At 42.2% G+C, this 19,323-nt stretch overlaps 6 protein-coding genes across 10 annotated transcripts in view; 1 reads left to right on the forward strand and 5 right to left on the reverse strand.

The window, feature by feature from the left end:
- LOC119545958 (pneumococcal serine-rich repeat protein) overlaps positions 1-10,956 on the forward strand; it is a 57,786-nt gene extending 46,830 nt beyond the window's left edge. For all 4 annotated transcript variants that reach the window (XM_037851921.1, XM_037851922.1, XM_037851923.1 and 1 more), the window contains exons 3-5: positions 6,397-7,302; positions 7,367-7,692; positions 7,771-10,956. In XM_037851921.1, coding sequence (XP_037707849.1) covers positions 6,414-7,302; positions 7,367-7,692; positions 7,771-9,789 — 3,234 coding nt within the window. In that variant the 5' untranslated portion in view covers positions 6,397-6,413 and the 3' untranslated portion in view covers positions 9,790-10,956. The remainder of the gene's footprint in view (positions 1-6,396; positions 7,303-7,366; positions 7,693-7,770) is intronic.
- LOC119545959 (C-type lectin 37Da-like) lies at positions 5,374-6,061 on the reverse strand. The gene is made up of 2 exons (XM_037851925.1): positions 5,951-6,061; positions 5,374-5,894 (listed from the first exon to the last, which is right to left on the reverse strand). Exons 1-2 carry the CDS (start codon positions 6,036-6,038, stop codon positions 5,446-5,448), a joined length of 537 nt encoding a protein of 178 aa, XP_037707853.1. The 5' UTR covers positions 6,039-6,061; the 3' UTR covers positions 5,374-5,445.
- Positions 10,957-12,127: 1,171 nt separating the features above from the next.
- Positions 12,128-12,839, reverse strand: LOC119545960 (thioredoxin-like protein 4A). Its single transcript, XM_037851926.1, has 2 exons — positions 12,680-12,839; positions 12,128-12,583 (listed from the first exon to the last, which is right to left on the reverse strand). Exons 1-2 carry the CDS (start codon positions 12,755-12,757, stop codon positions 12,233-12,235), a joined length of 429 nt encoding a protein of 142 aa, XP_037707854.1. The 5' UTR covers positions 12,758-12,839; the 3' UTR covers positions 12,128-12,232.
- A 1,950-nt stretch (positions 12,840-14,789) lies between these two features.
- Positions 14,790-15,455, reverse strand: LOC119547494 (C-type lectin 37Da-like). Its single transcript, XM_037854384.1, has 2 exons — positions 15,368-15,455; positions 14,790-15,307 (listed from the first exon to the last, which is right to left on the reverse strand). Exons 1-2 carry the CDS (start codon positions 15,453-15,455, stop codon positions 14,862-14,864), a joined length of 534 nt encoding a protein of 177 aa, XP_037710312.1. The 3' UTR covers positions 14,790-14,861.
- Positions 15,456-15,810: 355 nt separating this feature from the next.
- Positions 15,811-16,425, reverse strand: LOC119546282 (C-type lectin 37Da-like). Its single transcript, XM_037852462.1, has 2 exons — positions 16,338-16,425; positions 15,811-16,269 (listed from the first exon to the last, which is right to left on the reverse strand). Exons 1-2 carry the CDS (start codon positions 16,423-16,425, stop codon positions 15,824-15,826), a joined length of 534 nt encoding a protein of 177 aa, XP_037708390.1. The 3' UTR covers positions 15,811-15,823.
- A 475-nt stretch (positions 16,426-16,900) lies between these two features.
- LOC119547649 (extensin) lies at positions 16,901-18,987 on the reverse strand. Of its 2 annotated transcripts, none has more exons than XM_037854591.1 (3): positions 18,818-18,987; positions 18,399-18,757; positions 16,901-18,147 (listed from the first exon to the last, which is right to left on the reverse strand). In XM_037854591.1, exons 1-3 carry the CDS (start codon positions 18,985-18,987, stop codon positions 16,901-16,903), a joined length of 1,776 nt encoding a protein of 591 aa, XP_037710519.1. The 2 variants fall into 2 exon arrangements, with proteins under 2 accessions (XP_037710519.1, XP_037710518.1); XM_037854590.1 differs by having other exon boundaries at positions 18,324-18,757.
- Between the last annotated feature and the right edge of the window lie 336 nt (positions 18,988-19,323).

Consider the following 19,323-nt stretch of genomic DNA (forward strand, 5'->3'; position numbering starts at 1 on the left):
TCAATTCCACAGCTTAGTCGGCATTTTAGCTAATTAAAAAAATATAAGAAATGGAGGCCAAGTTTAAGGACTGCAAATCGAATCGCAAAAAAGGACAAACACATTTTTGCCGTTGAGTATTTTCATTTGCCTAATGCTCCTTTAAGCCGCTTAGGTTGTTATATGTGGTCGGTCTCTTTTGTACATATAAATTTAAGCCTGGGTGTACACTCACGTTGCTCTGGCAAGCGTGTGTATGTGCGATGACAATGATGGACATTTAAGTAGGGATTTACTGGGTGTTGAAAAATCAATGGATTGAACGCAGTTTCGTCAACAAATCAACAGTCATTAGAGCTATAGGGCTAGTTTCCTAGCTATTTCCGAAATATATTTATTAATGCTTAGGTATAAATCTTCCCAAATACATAGTTCGATTTAAGATTGCTAGCCAAGCAAACCGTTTCTATTTAAATCATGACTTCTGTATTTATGGCATAACGCCTCAATTCACATGAATGATTTCATTGTTGGCTGGCTGGAGGCAAACTCAACTCGAGGTGGCCCAAAAATTCGACAAAGGCATTCTTGTATGAGCTTATATATTTATACACGATTTCAATTGATTTGCCGTCAATTTCATTTGCCAAAGTAAAAATACCAGAGTCCCAAAATGTGGCAGATATTTATATTTCTATATATAGCATGTTTGTATAAAGGGCAGACTTGCCCCGAGCATGATGAATTATTATTTTGCCCTCAGAAACCCACTCCTTTCGCGCATTACGCATACGCACCGTGTACTCACATTCAAGTCGAGGCCGCCTGTCAGCATGTTTGTCCGTTGTTCGCTGTCCGTTGTCCATTTGTCCGCTGGCCCAACCGCAATCATTCATCATGGTTCACCAACAACAAGGCGCAACAAGCAGCACATTGTTGTTGTTTGGTTTGGTTGAGCCCCCCCATTTTCAGCTCATTTTCCACCCTATCCCTTAAACGTATACTCCCATATCCCCAGCCCAAAAAAACCACCCACTTTGACATCGATATGGCGTTGATACACACGTTCTTCGAGCGGACATTGTTAATGTGTTCTACGTGTATTGTTTTCCCTTTTTTTTTTTGGTTTTTCCCAAACACATTCGAACTGAGCCAAAGGCAATTATACTTGCCTAGCAGCCAAACCAATCCCCAAATGTGCTAATCCATCAATAGGACTCAACGGGAGCTTTGGCACTTTGTCTTCTTTGGGTTCCCCAAAAAGAACCGGCAGCATTTGTACATGTTCCATTGTGTGCGAAACGGAAGCTGCAACTTATTACAAGTATTCAATAACTTTGTTTCCTTAAACATGGTAAAAATTATCCTTTTAAGGCTTATATACTTAAGATTGGTTTGAAAAGTAGTTATTTTAAGTATTTATATACACAGAAAAAGTTTTATAAAATAAAATTTTCGCGACTAGAAACTATCTTTGGAATAAACAATTGTTAATAAATATTTTTCTTTAATAATATAATCTAAAATATTATAATAGAAGCTGTTTTAGGCGTCGATGACTTATAGCAAATATAGCCCATTTTAGTGTAGCACAGCTTGTCATTAAGACCCGCTTTCCCATCCAATCTCAGCTCATCGCAGTGTTCCACCTTTTCTAGGTTATTTGGCTCTCCTGTAAGCCATAAGTTCGAAGTCACGGGTTGTCCAGTCGAAAACCAAACATGTTTGTGCTGTATGTCCAAATCGGTGCCAGAAGTCCAATAAGTACTGCCTTCATTCAATTTGTGTCTAATAATGTGTTGATAAACCAATTCCAACTCATCATAGTTATCGAACGCGACCAAGTCAGCCTTCATTCGTCGACAAGCTTCGAAGGCAGAAAACCAATTAAGCTGATTGCTTTCAAAATAGTAATAATTGGAGCCGATCGTTTGGAATGGATCTGTTATATTTGTTATATCCAGACCACTAGGAATACCTAATTGAAACGCACGATAAATTGTTAGCAGAAACACAGGTTAGCAGGTTACACAATCCTACCATCAATAATATTCGGTGTTATTATGTAGGCCCCAGACAGGGAAAATGTTGCCAAAAAGGCAAAAAGCCTAGTAAACTTCAACCACATTTTGTAAATACTAGAGAAACCTTTTGTTCAATGCATTCCTTTTATACCGATTTCGTGCCAGAAACATGATGAAAATTAATGATACACGAAAAAAAAGAAATGGTAACTTGAAATGACCTTGAAATTTAAAATACACTAAAACTTTAGTCTTAGTTAATGGCTTACCTAGCACTAAAAAATGTGGACTATAATTATACTTTTAAGATTATAGAAAACGAAAATACGTCCATATATCTTGAAAACCTAATCATTTTCCCTAAAAACTCAGTGATAAGATAATTTGAAAAATATAATTTGCCTTTGGTTTTGCCGTGGGTATTTAAAATGGATTTGTAGACCAGAGGCAATTAAAGTAAATAAATTATATAACTTACATGAGTTATCACTTAAAATTTGTTTGACAAAACAAAAAATTGTTGGTGATAGATGTTTATTTTTATTTAAATATAAGAGAATATAGTTTGTCTAGTTTTTTGGTCATGATTCCCAAAATTTTAGGTAATTCTGACACTTTTTTGAACATTTTTGTTTTCTGGGTGTACCATCACTTGATTAGTTATTCGATATTATAATATTTTGTTTGTTTCTGTTCATAATATTGGAAAGAGTTATTTCGTTTTTACACAGTGGCATGTTCGTTAGAAATGTTTGTTATTCGTGGTCATGTAGTGAAGAGCACAAGTGTTTCAAGTGCGGTAAATTTATCTTAGGTAAAATGTGAAGTAGTTTGGTGGCCTTTAAGTAGCCTTTTACAATAAAACCCGTGTGGCTTATCGTTTACTAACAAATGAAATATAATAAATAAAATAATTAAAGATTTTCATTTCCCTTGGTAAAAAGTTCATTTGAAACTTCTATCGTTTGAGTGCAAAAGTAGAAGAGACAAATTTCGCAGCCATTAGTGGAATTCAAATATAATTGCCTGGGAAAAGAATCCGCCAACTGTGGGGCCATTAAAAATCACTCCAAACTGCTTAGACTGCAAAATGTGTTTTACATTTTTTTCCCTCATTATTTGCACACGGAAGTTGGACACGAATTATGGCCAATGTATAATAGCCATTAAAACTTTCTTGTTTGCCCGACAAGTTGAAGGAGCGGCGAGGAAAAAGGCGGAAAAGCTAGCAGGAAAATGGGAAAATGGAAAACCGAAATAAGCCAAGGTAGCCAGAGCTTGAGGTGGAACACGAGTGTTAGACGAAAACTTTTGCAATAATCATTTCGCTCCCTGACTGACTGTCGTTGTCCTTGGCAGGACAAAGCGTTTGCCAGGACATACAAAAAGCTATGTAAAACAAAAATACAAAAAATCCTGGGGAAGGAAAGAACAACTCGGATAGAAAAATTCAGCAGAGCGGAGCTCCGCAATTGCGCGACTGTCAATACAAAACGAACAATTATATGGTGGCCCAAAAAGGGGGGAAAAGCTGGAGGAGCAGGGGAAGATTAACAGGATGTGGAGGAGCAGGAGCTGGCCAACTAGCTGCCAATGACAATGGACAATGGCCACACACAGACACAAACACAATGGCAACAGGCTACAGTGTCCTTCTGAATTATTGAGCGTGCAACTTGTTGAAAATCCAAGGATACCGCCGAAAGGAGATGCTGCGGGCGGGCTTTTACACACAAAAAAAATAAAATTAATTGGAGATAATAATGTAGTTTATAATTATAATTAAAAAAAAATGTGTTGATTTGAAAGTGCAAGTTTATACCCACAAAACAAAAATAACTTGAATTAAATAAATAATAATAATAAATAATATTTCAGATATTTCATTTTCGAATTGTTTTGGATTTCTTTTTTTCTTTGTATGTCAGAAAGATTTATTAATATAAACTTAATATTTTTTTAATAAACAAAGTTTTTGACATGAAAACTATAAAATTGTCTTGAGTAACATGCAGATTTTTCTGTGTGTACCCACTATGTTCTGTGTGCCTGTATGTGTGTTGCGTTAATTTACTCATTTCAACGAAATGTTAAAAATGTACCAAGTTATTTTCCCACGGGAATGTTGCCTAGAGAATGGGTAGCTACAACAAAGAGCTAAAGCGCTGAGAACAATTAAAAAGTTTGAGGCACTGACAAAGAATGCTCCAAGAAATGTGGATGGGTTTATGGCTATTTAATGGGTTAAGAGCGTGAAAGGGATTGAAGAATGGGATGACATTCCTAGAAGGAAAAAGGTGTTAAAGCGTGGTAGAGAAAATTCCAAGGGGATGTCCTTGGAAATGAATACAACTTTGAGCATGCTTTTTCAACTTTCAATTTCCCATCATCAATCAGTAACATTTTCTCAATCAATTTTTTGATATAACAAGGGAAATTGAAGTAACTGGAAATAAAGAGATGTCCTATCAGCTCATTTTTATCCCCTTTCAAGAGCTCAAAATTCCCAACATTTTATTTTTAAAGGTATACTATACATTTTATGCAGCTATTTAGATGCCACACCTCCGCCGCAAGTGGATATCCGTTAATTTCATTGGACCATTGGCAACAGCAGCGCGCAGCTGGCTGGAATGGCAGTCACGTCGATATTGTATGGCCAATTTGTTCGTGACTAACACTTTCATGGGCAGTTAGCCAGGTCCAGTGGAGGAGCATTAAACTGCCACAGTTTGCTCAGCAAATAAGCGGAGATGTGGTAAGAAGCCACAAAGAACAAAAGCCAGTGATGTATTCAGTGAGTTGAACGATTGAAACTTGATTTTATGTCACTTGAAAGGATAAAGAGGATTTAGGGAGCTTCCACGCGCATGTGTTCGTAGTTTTAGGAAAATATAAAATACAAGGAAAATATCTGCCTTTCATATTGGTATATAGTAAGTTCTTTTTTAAAAGAATATACATTTAAGAGCAATACTAGCTATTATTTTATTGAAAGGTGTTTGGCCTTACAAACAAAACTCTTCCCCTAATATTTAAGCTGTTTTTGGCTGGGGTGCCTTGCAAAAGAGGGCGTGGCAACATTTTTGTATGTTTATTGAAGTACTGATAAGAGCTATATATATCAGTTTAAATTATTATTCTAGCATTAAAACTGTAGGAGCGACAGTATTGAGCGGTTTGATGACAATAGAGTGAGCGCGGCACCTTGCAAAAATAAACTTGCGGTGCGCAAGAATCTCTAGATTCTGCATGCTTAATCCCAAAATTGTAGCTTTCATAGTTACAAAGATCACAGCATTAATGAATTGACCCAACTAGTGATCCTGATCAAGATTAAAATTGAATTGATTAAAAAAAAGACTCCGAGCAATGTTGGGTATTATTTTATTGACAGATGTTCGGACTTAAACAAAACTCTTCCTATAATTTTGTGGACAATCTACCACACGATAAAAGAAGCTGTTTTTGGCTGGGGTGCCTTGCAAATGTATCCATCAATATAAGAGCACCTCCTGTCATTCAGACCCACACCTACACCCGGTTCGATTTTCAGCTCATCGCAGTGTTCCTCATCATTTTCATTATTTGGCTCTCCCTTGCGCCATAAATCCGAAGCCACGGGTCGTCCATTCGAAAACCAAACGTGTTTATCCTGTTTGGCCAAATCAGTGCCCGAGGTCCAATAATATGCAGCCATATTGTTATTAATAAGGTATTGAGATATAAGCTGCAATTCCTCTAAGCTTTCAAACGCTATTAAATCAGCATCCTTTTGTTTGCATGACTCGAAGGCAGCATACCAATTAGCTCCATTACTTTCAATAAAGTAATAATTGGAGCCGATCTTTACAAATGGAGCTGTGGTAATATTCAGGAACCCAGGAACACCTAATAGTAATACACAAAAGTAGTTAACAGGAACACTTCTGGGGAAACAATCTTACCATCAATAACATTCGGTGTTATTTTGTAGGCCCCAGACAGGGAAAGTATTGCCAAAAAGGCAAACAAGCTAGTATACTTCAAATGCATTTTGTAAAAACTAGAAATACCCTTGTTCAATGCGTCCCCTTTTATACCGATTTCGAGCCAAAATGTTGATGAAATAATGTCAAGCGATAAGATAAATGATAAGAAGGCTCTATTCACTTAAGTAGCTTTTAAAACTAGAACCTTTATCGTTCATATAAGCTTACCGTTAACAGTCATGATATCATGATACGATCGATAGTAAATCAAATCAGATATGTTAAGAGACATCGCCACAGTCGAGTCCCTCAACTATCAGATACCCAAAACTCAGTTACTAAAAATTGAACATTTATATTCTCAATTAAAAGGAGAAGACATTTTAACTTAATGGACTTTTTTTAAATTATTTGTATTGCAGAAAATGTTTGAATAGAGATGGCCAAACTTTCACGACGTGCCTCGTCGTCTGCAGCAACGCCCGCCAGAGCAACAACAGCAACTACTGCAAGTACAGGTGCAACATCAGTGAATCCAAGTCATGCCACAGGGGTCACGCAGCAACAAGAGGAGCAGCATCAGCAGCAGGAGCAACATCAGCGACAGGAGCAACATCAGGCACAGGGAGAAAGTCAGCAACATACAAAGCAGCAGCAGGCACTTCAACAGTTGCAGCATCAGCAGCAGCAACGCATTGCCCGTCGTGCCACCAGCAACAGCAACATCAACAGCAGCAACAGCAGACCCCAAGCAGCGGCACTCATCGACACGAGTCCTGATGTCCTCCATGAGAATCCACCGCCATCACCGACACCGGCGGCGCTATCCAACCACAGCAGCAGCAACAACAGCTACCACAGCAACACTGCCACGCCCACAGCACCCGCCCACTCCCACGTCACGGCCACGCCCTACATGCCGCTGCTGCCTCCGGGCGAGCGGAATCTGACGGAGGCGGAAAATGCGGCGGAGCGGGCCAGGATTCGGGAGGAGTTCTTTGCCACCTATGACGTGATGACGGGCGTCAGGATCGCGGCCACTTTGGGCGGTTTCTTTGGCCTGATGGTCTTCCTGATCGTCTGGAAGAGTCGCAGCAGCAGCAACGAGACTCTGAAGGTCCTTAAGGATCCCAAAATGGCGGCAGTGGCAGCGGTTTGCATGCAGGAGGAGGAGGAGCGCGAGATCCACGACGCCATCGTGGCCACGGGGATGTCCATTTATCCGGATGAATACGATGCGATGGTCTACCGACGGCAGCGGATGCTCTCGCTGGGCAACGTGAGTGCTCCGCCATTGCTTAATCGGGGATATCGCTGCGGATCGATGGGTAAGTCTTTCAAAGTGCATCCAGACGTGCTAGCTAAGTAAAACCCTTTACATTCTTTTTCTAGGTGGCGTTGGCGTGGGTGTTCCCGTGGGCTATAGCTATTTGCTGGAGCCACCGCGTCGCTTCTCCTACTCCTCAATGTCCGGCGGAGGAGGACCCGGTTCCGGTCATGTGGGACGTCGCAAGAGTGGCTCGGAGTCGTCGCGCATCTTCAGCAACTATCCCATGGGCGGCAGCTTTGGCACCGACGACTATTTCGTGGAGACGGAGGACGAACTGGAGGCGGAGGAGTACATGCAGCCAGGTGCCACGGATGGGCGGGATGATCACCAGCACCAGAGGACGGACTCTACGCGCAGCAAGCCGGGATTTCTGTCCGTACCGATGGCGGTGAGTGGAAGTGGAGTGGCTTAGCCTCTCCGAAATCCAGGAACTATCCTTCAATGAATCCATCTTTTATTGCAACAGGGTCAGGACTCGCGTCGGAGCAGCGCCATGACCTGCTGCAGCACGGATAGCTCCTACCTGGAGCGGCGCACCTCCGCCTACATGGCCGGTTGCATGGGCAACCTGCCGACTACGCTGCAGAGGAAGCTATCGACTGCCTCGCGGACATCAAGCATCGAGAACTGGGACTACTACTACCCGGACATCCAGGTGATCCAGCCGACGCCCAAAGCCTCGCCCTGTCCCTCGGAGCGCAGTGTCCACGAGGGATCGGGATCGGGTTCCGCATCCGGTAACGGATCGAGGACCTCCAATCTAAGTGCTCCGAACATCAAGCGAAAGCACAGCATCGTGTCCTACGATCCGGATAGTGCGCAGGCTGGGCGGAAGCAGCAGATCCACTCGATCAGTGCGGACACCGTGGACGTTTATCCGTACAACCAGGAGAGCACCGTAGATCTGGCCTTGGCCCTGCCACTGCCCAAGCCAGTGCAGTCGGCCCCGCCCACCAGTGCCCACCAGGCGTTCCACTTCTGCGACTCCCCCTCCGAAGAGCTGCGGCTGGGTGTCCGGCGGAAGCTCACCCTGGTGGAGCTCCAGCGCAACGAGAGCAACAACAACAGCTTTCCGTACACGGCGAATGCAGCTGCTCCGGTTGGAGTGGCAGGCACAGCGGCCAGTTCCAGTAGCATCAGTGTGGACAGCACTCCGGTAAGTCTGGAGCGGTTAAATGGAGCCGGCAGCGCTGGAAGCGCCAGCTTGGCCACCATATCCGTGTCCAACAAAATACCGGCTGCGCTGATGGGCAATAGCAATCCAGAGAAGCGAGCGCCATTGGCTTCTTTAAGTTCCTTTAAGATCTCCTCGCTGGAGTGTCCCGATTCCGAGCTGCGCTCATTGGACGAGGACTCGGTTTTTGGGCTGGAGAGTCCGGCGGACACGGACGATGATATGCAGCAGCTGAGCAGCGACAGCGAGGAGCAGGAGGCGGCCGCCCAGGCTCAGGCTCAGGCCCAGGCCGCTTCGATGCGGGCTGGTGGGGAGACGAAGCCCAATCCTCTGCTGCTCGGCATGCCCGTGAAGCGAATGAGTCTGAGTGCGGTGCCCTCGGGGGGCTTGACAGGTGCAGCCTTGACTGGGGGCGGTGGCGGTGGTGGTGCTCGGCCACGAAGACCGCTGCTCCAAAGACATCGCACCATCAGCGTCACCTCCAGCGATCGGGTGGCCCTCATCAATCAGCCCCTGCAGCTGCAACAGTTCCACATGGGCTTGCCCATCCAATCAGAGGCGCCACCGCTGGAAACCCACTTTGGGGCAGTGGTGAGTCAGAGTCCTCCCAGGCGGGGACCTCTCCTGCAGCAGTACAGTGATCCGCAGACGACGACGACGACCACAACGACCACCACCACGGAGGAGGACACCTGTTCCACGCTAAACACGGAGCTGGGATTGGTGGAGGCCTCGGGAGCAGCACTTGGAGGTGGTGGTGGTGGTGGAGAGTCCGCCACGCATACGCAGTACAGCAGCCTCAACACGGTGATCAGCATGGGCCGGTCCACGCCCAGTCCCATTCCCATTTCCGTTCCCGTTCTGACCACCCGGATGGACAATAATGCCACCGCCTCACAAGCCACACAGCAGCCAGCTCAACTGCCAACGAATGCCATCCGGCTGGTACACGATCCCTGCCCCTTGTCTGTGTCCGACTCGATGATAGCCACCCGGCAGCAGAGCATCTGCATGCCCGCTTCCCTTAAGGATCTAATCCTGCGTAAGGGATCGGCTCCAGCCTCAGCTTCCACAAGCGGGATCAGCCGGAGTGCCGCCAACCTGAGCTGTGAGAGTGGAGCCACTGCAGCAACCACAACGACTGCGACGGCCGCCGTCATGCTTGAGCTTCCCCTAATCCGGCTGCCAAATGAGGAGGATGACGAGCATCAGTTGGAGCACCATGCCCACTTGGAGCGGGACAGCGGTGAGAAGCGCGATCCCAGCCTGCCCGGCACTTCCCGGAAATGGTCCAAGGAGACACTCTTCTAGCCCAGCTGGTTTCCACTGCTCCAACAAAGGCAGTTCCCTGGGCCGGGCCACTATTTAAGAGCTTAGCAACTGACTTTGAGCGCATGGTAATGGGATCTACAGTGAAAACTCCCCACAGAGGACAATGGCTTCCAAAATTCTATAGCCAAAAACATTGTTCACTATAAAAATGTAAAGCAGATTACACAACCAACTCATGAGAACATACACTACTTTTGGAAAAGAATACCAAGTACTATCTTCCGTTGATTCTCTCTTCCCGAAGATCAGTGTCATAAGTACTACAATCTACAGAGTTTAGAAAATGTACTTGAGAACATCAGAGTTTTAAAAATATTCTAACTCAGGGGAGTTTTCACTGTAATTCCGGTAGTCACATGGTCCGGCAACCAACTTCCTGGGTTGCTCGGGGCCCGGAACTATAAAACACGAGTATTGACGAGTATTTAGGTATAGATAAGGAGGATTAGATTAAGCGCATTTAGTCAAAACATAAGTTTGGCATAAGGAGTTACAGTAGTACATGCCTACTAATCATGAAGAGAGTAATGAACAGCAACATGAACAACAACGTATTCGTACTTAGAGACTGTTGTCTATTATTGTTAATAGAACTCTAAAAGTTAAGTAGTGATACTCGGATTTATTTTTCACACTTTATCTATAAAGCAAAAGTGCAGGCGTACAAATCTATATATTTGTATGCGGCCCTATACTGAGGAGAAGGTTTATATATTTCTATAGGTATATCGCCAGACGCCAGAATACATATATCGATCGGTCTTTCTATCTCTATCCCTCACTCTCTCCCTATTACGGAATGAAAACTCTTCTAGTGTCTTAAACAGCAGCCAAATACTTAAAGTATTGTAATTTAGAAATTTTATAGATTGCACAACAACTCCGAGTCAAGTCGAATCGATCGAGATCGAGTTATCCTTGCAACAGATGTACTCTGACAGAAGACCTTAGGACCTCGAGAGGTCCACCCGAAGATGCCTAAATGTCTTTTACGCGTAGCTAGACAAAAGTTGCAGACTTTCTAGGAACATTTTCGCATTTCCCGCTCCTGCCTGTTCGAACACGTATTGTTGGAAAATAAAATAGAGTTGTTGTCAGCATATAGAGTTACAAAGCGAATATAAAAATTGAAAAAAAAAAAAAAAACAGAACATATATGTAAACAATTTCCTAACTCATCCCACCTACGCATCTCTATTTTTCTATGAAAAGCTAAAGCCAAGGAAAGGAACACAGACGAAACGGGAAATAAATCAAATAACTTGTATTATTCAAATCAAAATACATAAATAGTGGTCGAAACGCAAGATAGTATGATAATAGAGCTGCATTTTGAGGTGCCCCAGCCCCCTAGAGATTTTCTCACATGCCTGAGCCACAGCCTGAGCCTGATTTGTACCTTTCCTATGCATAAGTATATATTTATATACACCACACATGTATAAATCGAGCCCTATTTGAATATTTTTTAATACTAGTAAGTATTTTGTACGACGAGATCAACTCGAAAGGCGCCTAAGAAATGCAAATGGTATATCAAAAGAAAACCCCCTCCCCAAAAAAAAAACAAAACATTTAATTGTTGGTTATATGCTGAAGAACGTAAGAGTAAATGAAAATTCGAAAATATTGTAATTGTAGCGTTGATTTGTTTCAAATGAGCAAAAATATACATATAACTAATTACGTAGATAAATATACATACCTATATTTAATGAAACCAATGAGCAAACCTAACTTGTGTAAGTCAAAGAGTAGCGGAACCAATTGTTAAACCTAAGCATAATAAATCTGTAATAAAACTGAGCTGTTGTATTAAATGAACAATAACAATGTTGAAGACAAAGTTTGGATATCAACGCCAATGCGTAGAGCATTCAGTTTGAGAACTTCTAATACGAGTACTTAGTGATTTTACCAGAAAAGTCTCCTTTCTCCCCCTATCCCCCCTTTCGTTGCGATGTTTTCTTTTATACTTTTGTACTAACACCCGTTCCTCTCTTAGTCCGACCTGATTTCCATAATGTTTATGAAGTCGATGTCTATATGTACCTCTAGCTAAACTCAAAGCATAATTGATCAAATTGGTAAACGAAAGCAATTCGAAATTAAAATAAATATGTGTACTCCTAACGCGCAAAAACAGAATTAAATATGCAAGGTTACTTTAAAGAATGGATTAAAATTTTTAAAAAGTATGAGCTATTAAAGAACAAACTTAGTTAAATGTTATATATATGAAAACCAAAGAAAATTGATGTACATGTTAGCGATATTAATGAGAAATGTGACAAGTGAAAAATAAACCAGACGAAAATACATATACACAAGTTGCCAAGAGACAGTCGCATCTATTTGGGATTATCAATTTGTTAGGTCTAAATGGGATACATTAATCTAAGGTGGCGGGGATGTACCCACTTTAGTATCTGTACTTGGTGGAGTAGTCCTTCGGCGAGACGACCAGACCCCGGCCCTTGCGGGCACCTCTGTACACCGTTTCCACGATGTCGATCATCTCCTGCTTATCCTCCAGGGGCCAGTTGATCTTGTTGTTGTTTCCCGTGCCCAGATCGATCATGATGTGTTTGTTGCGGAAGAAGAACATCACCGTGCAGGGATCGTACAACTCGTACATCTTGTTGAAGTCCGGCACCTCGGTGATGTCCACCAAATAGATGACCGCAAAGTTCTTCACTTTCTCGGCGATGCTGTACATCACCTCGTCCATTTTCATGCAGGCAGGGTCCCAATCGTGGCCGAAGCGTATAACCTGGAGGAGTATCCATGTGAGTTACTCATGTCGGATGAATGACCAAGTGGTGCTCCATTGGTGCTGAGGCTCCTTCAGCCGCCACCGATTACTCACAACCACGCGGTCCTCCTCGGAGAGAATGGCCTGGTCCACCTGCCAGCCATTGTGCAAATGCGGGAGCATGTACGACATTTTGGCGACTTATTTAACTTCAAGTTGGCGGAGAAAAATTAAAACATAAACAAACTCTTGAAACTTAGGGGTGAACAAACTTCGATATACTTTACTTTACTAGCTACTATCGATACATTATCGATGCTTGCTGCCAGTGTGAACGGGAGCAAGTTCCAAACGGATTTTTAAAAATATGTACATATGTGTAAGAATATTATACAATAAAAATATAGTTGCATCAATTTTTCTATATTTGTTAGCATTTAAAATGGAAGTGGGTTATTTTATAACTAATCTACCAAACAATAAAGGATGCTTTAATTGGCTGTGGTGCCTTGCAAATATAGCAACAAGGTTTCATGCAATTTGCATCATTCAGTCCAATCAAGTCATTTTTGGTATAAAAGTTATCGCAGTGCTCAATATTATTTAGATTGTTTGGCTCTCCCTTCCGCCACAGACCCGAAGAAACCGGTTGTCCATTCGAAAACCAAATATGGTCTCCTTGCTTTGCCAAGTCAGTTCCAGCTGTCCAAAAGTCCAAAAGACTCCCATTATTTTGAAAAAGGTATTGTTATATCTCATTCAACTCCTCTACGTTTTTAAAAGCGACCAAATCGGCTTCCATTTGTCGGCAAGATTCGAAAGCATCATACCAATTCTTTTTAATTTTACTTTCAATGAAGAAATAATTTGATCCGATTTTGACGAATGGATCAGTGGATATGTTCAGGAATCCGGGCATACCTAAAGTAGCACACAGAAACACACAATTAGCTCTCTGAACAAGTTTTTGGTAAACGTAATATAAATCCCACCTTCAATAACATTAGACGTTATTTTATAGGCCGCAGAGAGGAAAAATATTCCCAAAAAAGAAATGAGTCCAGAATATTTCAGAAACATATTGAAATGCTACGACTGCTTTTCAATACAAAGCTTTTATACCATTTTGACGGCAACAAAATCTGTGAAGTGATAAGTTAATTAATTTCAGGCGTTGTTTAAAAAATATTTCTTTGTGGCCATATCTGGAGATAGGGATTCTGTTTCCGACTAATTGTTTTGACATGTACATACATGGTTGTGTAATAAGATAGGTGTTTCTGGAAACAAAGTCATTTCTAAAAGAAAGTCTCAGAATCGATATCTTTTTTTCCTCTTTTTCAATGCACCTATCGATTTATGCTGCCAGTGTGAACGTATGCAAGCTTTTGACGGCTTTTCAAAACAGTTTCTTTAACAACTTTTAAGTCATTAAGCCAAGTAGTTTTCAATTTCGGTTAAAATGTATAAAGTAAATCTGATTAAAAATTAAAAGAAATACAACAAAACCATTAAAAAAATTTTTTTTTAATATTTTAAAAAATTTTTAAACTTAGAGCTTACATGATCTGGGGATTTCAAGAAAGAAATTAATTTGGGTATTTACAATATTTGTATTGCTACTTAATATTTTTACAAAGATATGTTTAAAGGCTGGGGTGACTTGCAAAATAATTAAGAGGAACACTTTTGGGAACACAATCTCACCATCAATAACGTTCGGCGTTATTTGGTATGCCGCAGGCACGGAAAGTATTGCCAATAAAGCACACCGTCCAGTGTAATTCACAATCATTGTAGAAAATCTAGAAGTGCACTTGTTTAATTTGTCTATTTTGTACTGAATTCTTTGCAATAATATCACGTTGTAATGTCAAGAGATAAGATCTGAAAGAATGAAGTAGGCTACAGACAAAAGACTTTTTATACTACACGCTTTAGCGTTGACAATAGCTCACTATAACAATCGTAACTTTATGATATCATTAATAGGCAATCAAATCAGATATAGTAAGCAAACTGATTAAATAAGCTTTTTATTTTCCTCGGTGTACAGATCTTTTCAATCTTACTCGGTTGTGTGAAAAGGTGGAATAGACACTTATTGGAGTTTAGTTATAAGCCCCCGAAAAAGTGTCCCTCAATTGTAGGTCCATTAAAAATGAATAGATACTTTTGTTTTATTCTTTTCCCCTCATTATTTTTAAATGGAAGTTAAACACGATTTATGGCCAATGTATACATATGTATAATTTATTTTATAATGATAAAAAAAGAGGAGGTTTCTAGAACTTATTTACCACACAATAAAGGATGCTGTCTTTGGCTGGGGTGCCTTGCAAACATAGTAAAACAATTTCGCGCATTCATCGTCATTCAGTCCAAAACCTTGTGTTACGTAAATATTATCGCAGTGTTCGTTATTTTCGAAGTTGTTGGGCTCTCCCTCACGCCATAAAATCGAAGGCACTGGCTGTCCGTTTGAAAACCAAACGTGTTTATCTTGCTCGGCGAAGTCAGTGCCGGCAGTCCAAAAAGGCCTCACCGGATTCATAGCTGAAAGGTGTTTCCATATCATCTCCATTTCCTCTAAGCTTTCAAACGCGATTAAAACAGCTTCCATTTGTCGACAAGATTCGAATGCCGCGTGCCAATTCTGTGGGAGTTTAGTTTGAATGAAGTAATAGCCAGTTCCGATCTTGATGAATGGCTCTGTAGTTATATTCAGGATACTAGGAACACCTATTTTGAGTATACACAAATTAACTAAAATACAAAATTAATATTTACGAAATCATTTACCATCAATAACATTTGGCGTTATTTTGTAGGCCGCACAAAGGGAAAGCACTCCCACGAAGGCACTGAGTCCAACCAACTTGAAAATCATTTTAGCCTTATAATAAATTTATTTGAAGGTAACAACCCTTTTATAGGGGTTTCTGGACAACAAAATAATAATTTTTAAGCGATAAGATAAGATAATTTTATCAAATATTATTTTTATTAATAATTATCAGTTCAAGACTTTCTGCTTTAAGCTATCTATGTGTTTTAACACCCTAACTTTTTCCTCATTATTTACACATGGACATTGACCAACGAATTGAAGGAGACAGAAAATAAGTGATATTTCACTTACAATTTAGAAAGGGAAAGAAACATAAGTTTTCTATAATTCATCAAGTTCGTAACGACTTTTATAAATATTAATTTATTTTATTATGATAAAAAAAGAGGGAGGTTTTCAGAACTCATTTACCATACAATAAAGGAGGCAGTCTTTGGCTGGGGTGCCTTGCAAATATAGTAAAACAATTTCGAGCATACTTCGTCATTCAGTCCAAAACCATCGGAAATGAAAATAGTATCGCAATGTTCATTATTTTTATAGTTGTTGGGCTCTCCTTTACGCCATAAATTCGAGGACAGGGGCTGTCCGTTTGAAATCCAAACGTGTTTACCTTGCTCGGCCAAGTCAGTGCCAGCAGTCCAAAAAGCCTTCACCGGTTTTAAAGCTGAAAGGTGTTTCCATACCAGATCCAATTCCTCTAAGCTTTCAAACGCGACTAAACCAGCTTCCATTTGTCGACAAGATTCTATTGCGCCATGCCAATTCTTTTCAAGATTAGTTTGAATAAAGTAATAGCCAGTTCCGATCTTGATGAATGGCGCTGTAGTTATATTTGAGAAACTTGGGATACCTAATTGAAATATTCACAAGGTTAAGTAAAAATATAAAAGCACTTCTTAAACAATATTAAAGACCTACCATCAATAACGTAAGGAGTTATTTTGTAGGCCGCTGAAAGGGAAACTACTCCAAAAAAGGCACCGAGACCAACCAACTTGAAAATCATTTTCTCCAGATTGTAAAGACTTCTGGCAAAACAGCTTTTTATATGATTTTCTCGAAAAAAGAAGAAGAAATACTTTAAAAAGATAAGATATGTGATTATCACACCTTGTTTTATGAACATTTTTTATCTATGTATTATCATCTTATCTCTTGAAGTAGAATTAGGTCAATCCTTATCGCACATGTCGTTACTATAGCCGTTATTCGAAAATTTGAGAGGATATTGTGATCTTTGAAAAGTGTGTAACAGGTAGGATCAGGATCAAATAGTCAATGTCCGCCTGACTGTTCGAACGCTGTGCCGTAACATGCAATTTTCACAGTAACTTCCATATCGCTAAAATATATGGCGCCCATACATGATTTTTAAATAAGAGTTGGTAGGTGTACAACAAATAAAATTTTATGAAAAATCGTTTTTTATATTGTGTTGAATTATATTTTTATTACCCATTCAGTACTAAGTAGCGTCCTTATCAGTTCAAGTATTTCTGCTTAAAGCTATCGATGTGTTCCAACACCCTAACCGTCATTTCATTGATGTATTCGTCGCGACCCTGGTCGGTGAACGGATCGGGAGCACTTCGTCGAGAGACATAATGATTGGGCAGATTGACCTTGTGGCGACCGATGGACTTGATGATCAGCCACAGAATGTAGAAGCTGAACCACACGGTGAAGTACAGTGGGATGTACCAGAGCTTGCGGCCAATGTAGAAGTAACTGTACTTCTTGACACGTGGTTCTGGTGGCGGAGGAGGAGGTGGCGGTGGTTCCGTGGGTGGTGGTGGAGGCGGCGGTGGTGGCGGTGGAGGAGGAGGTGGGGGTGGGTGGTGCACGTGATGGTGATGATGGGGATGGTCATCGTAAATCACATCTGGATAGGAGTCATCCGGATACGAGGGCTGGTAGTCAAAGTGACTCGGATAGTGTTCGTGGTGGTGATCATGATCGTGCACATGATCGTGGTCTGGCGCATGATCATGGTTGTGATCCTCTGGCTTGGGAGCCGCCGATTCTGGGTGAGATTCTAGCCAACCAGGTGGTGGTGTGGCATACTCCATATTGGGATCGTACTTGTGATCGTCATCGGGCTGCGAACCATCGTTGTGGAGTGCTGGTAGAACGCCAGCGGCATCATCTCCTCCTCCGCCTCCACCGCTGTCTCCCCCATCTCCACCACCTCCACCCATATCCATGCCATCTGCAGGAGCGGCACCGCCGGCATCCTTGCCCTCCTGATCCTTCGTAGGAATGTTATCCATGGCACTAGCCGGCAGGACTCCAATCGTATCATCATTGCCGGGGTCATCATCTGCCGGAGGAGATGCACTCGGCATACTGGCAGCCGTATCCTTGTCACCATTGCCATTGGCCAGTGGACCCGGGTACTTGTAGCCCGGAAATGAAGGTCCCGGATAGGAGTATCCCGCATTGCTCAGCCCTCCAGATGCGGGTGGCAAGTAACTCGTTACCGTATCTGATGGCAAGGCTGCTTTGGGATCCTGCGAGGGCGATGGGTACTTGGTGTTCAACGGCGGAAAGGAGTAGGCATCGCTCGGGGCCACATAGGAGTTCACCGAGTTCGAGCCGGCGGCCACCTTGCCATCCTGTCCATGGGAATGATCGTGACTATGGTCGTGGCCGTGATCGTGGTTGTGGTTGTGTCCCTTGAAGAGACCAGCGGCTGTTCCCTCGCCAGGAGCGAAGCGATCGCTGAATCCTAGGAATCAAAGTAAAATTGTATTATTATTTTAAGAACATGGATAAGACAATCGGATATGTGATGATGCTAAATGATGCTAAAACATCTATATTTACAGAGTTAGATCTAACCTTATCTTTGGAAATTTCTAGTTTGAATTACATTACACTACATTATTTTCGTGATAATGATACCTTTTATGTAGCTGGGCCTCGAAGCCTGATAGCGAGATGGATTTCGTGATGATGGGGAGTAGTAAGAAGGACTACCTTGAGGATAGATACGTGTCTTTGTGGGTCGGGAGTTGTACTGTGGCTTGCCGCCCCTCAGCAACGGAGTTAGCAGTTGACCAAAGGGATACCCCGTCCTATAATCCACGGCACGTCCTGTGGAGGCTCCTTCTAGAACAGGATCGGGCTGCTCCTCTGATACAGGGGCAGGTTCAGGATCTGGAGCAGGATCACTGGCTTTTGCCGCATCTGTTGCAACCAGAGGGGTGACAAACACCGGGGAGTTGGTTGTTCCCTCGGGTTGATGGTTGTACGGGATGGGTGGATGAGTTGTCGTGGATGTGGAAGTAATCGCTGGAGCTCCAGTGGTGGATACCACATTTTCACTGGAGTTGAAGCTGCGTAGGCAAGGATTGTCTAAAAACACGATCGAAAATCTCCAAGCACCAGTAACTTACATTTTCGGGAATATCAAATCCGTATTGAGGGCCTTAAATATGCGTGGTCCCTGATCATTTCCGGCTCCAGTTCCACTGACCAACACCTGAGAATAGGCTTCAATCCGGACACATCCAAAGAGAAAACTGAAATACACCAGCAGCGCCCGTCTGGCGCTTTCTAATCGCATTGTAGGATTTCCTTTTCTTTATCTAGTTTCACCTCAGGACACTTTGGTAGATATATTTTCTTATCAACACTATATCACTGAATATCCTTTGGGGGCTACACTTTCCTCATATCCGCCGGAGCTCGGAAATAATGCCACCGTACCGCGTCGCGCGAAATTGTCGAATACAAGGGAGCACTTGGATGACCATTGGTTTTATTAGTCTCCGCTCAGCCGAGTTCGTGATTTCGTTTTTTCATGACCCAGATTCCGGGCAAAAGGTGCTACTAGAAGTGATCTATATACCATCGATCTGAACGGGCAGAACAGCACTTTCATTTCGTCGACTTCGGAGGT

This window comes from Drosophila subpulchrella, chromosome 2L, assembly GCF_014743375.2.
Source record: "Drosophila subpulchrella strain 33 F10 #4 breed RU33 chromosome 2L, RU_Dsub_v1.1 Primary Assembly, whole genome shotgun sequence".
In the NCBI taxonomy this organism is placed as follows: Eukaryota; Metazoa; Arthropoda; class Insecta; order Diptera; family Drosophilidae; genus Drosophila; species Drosophila subpulchrella.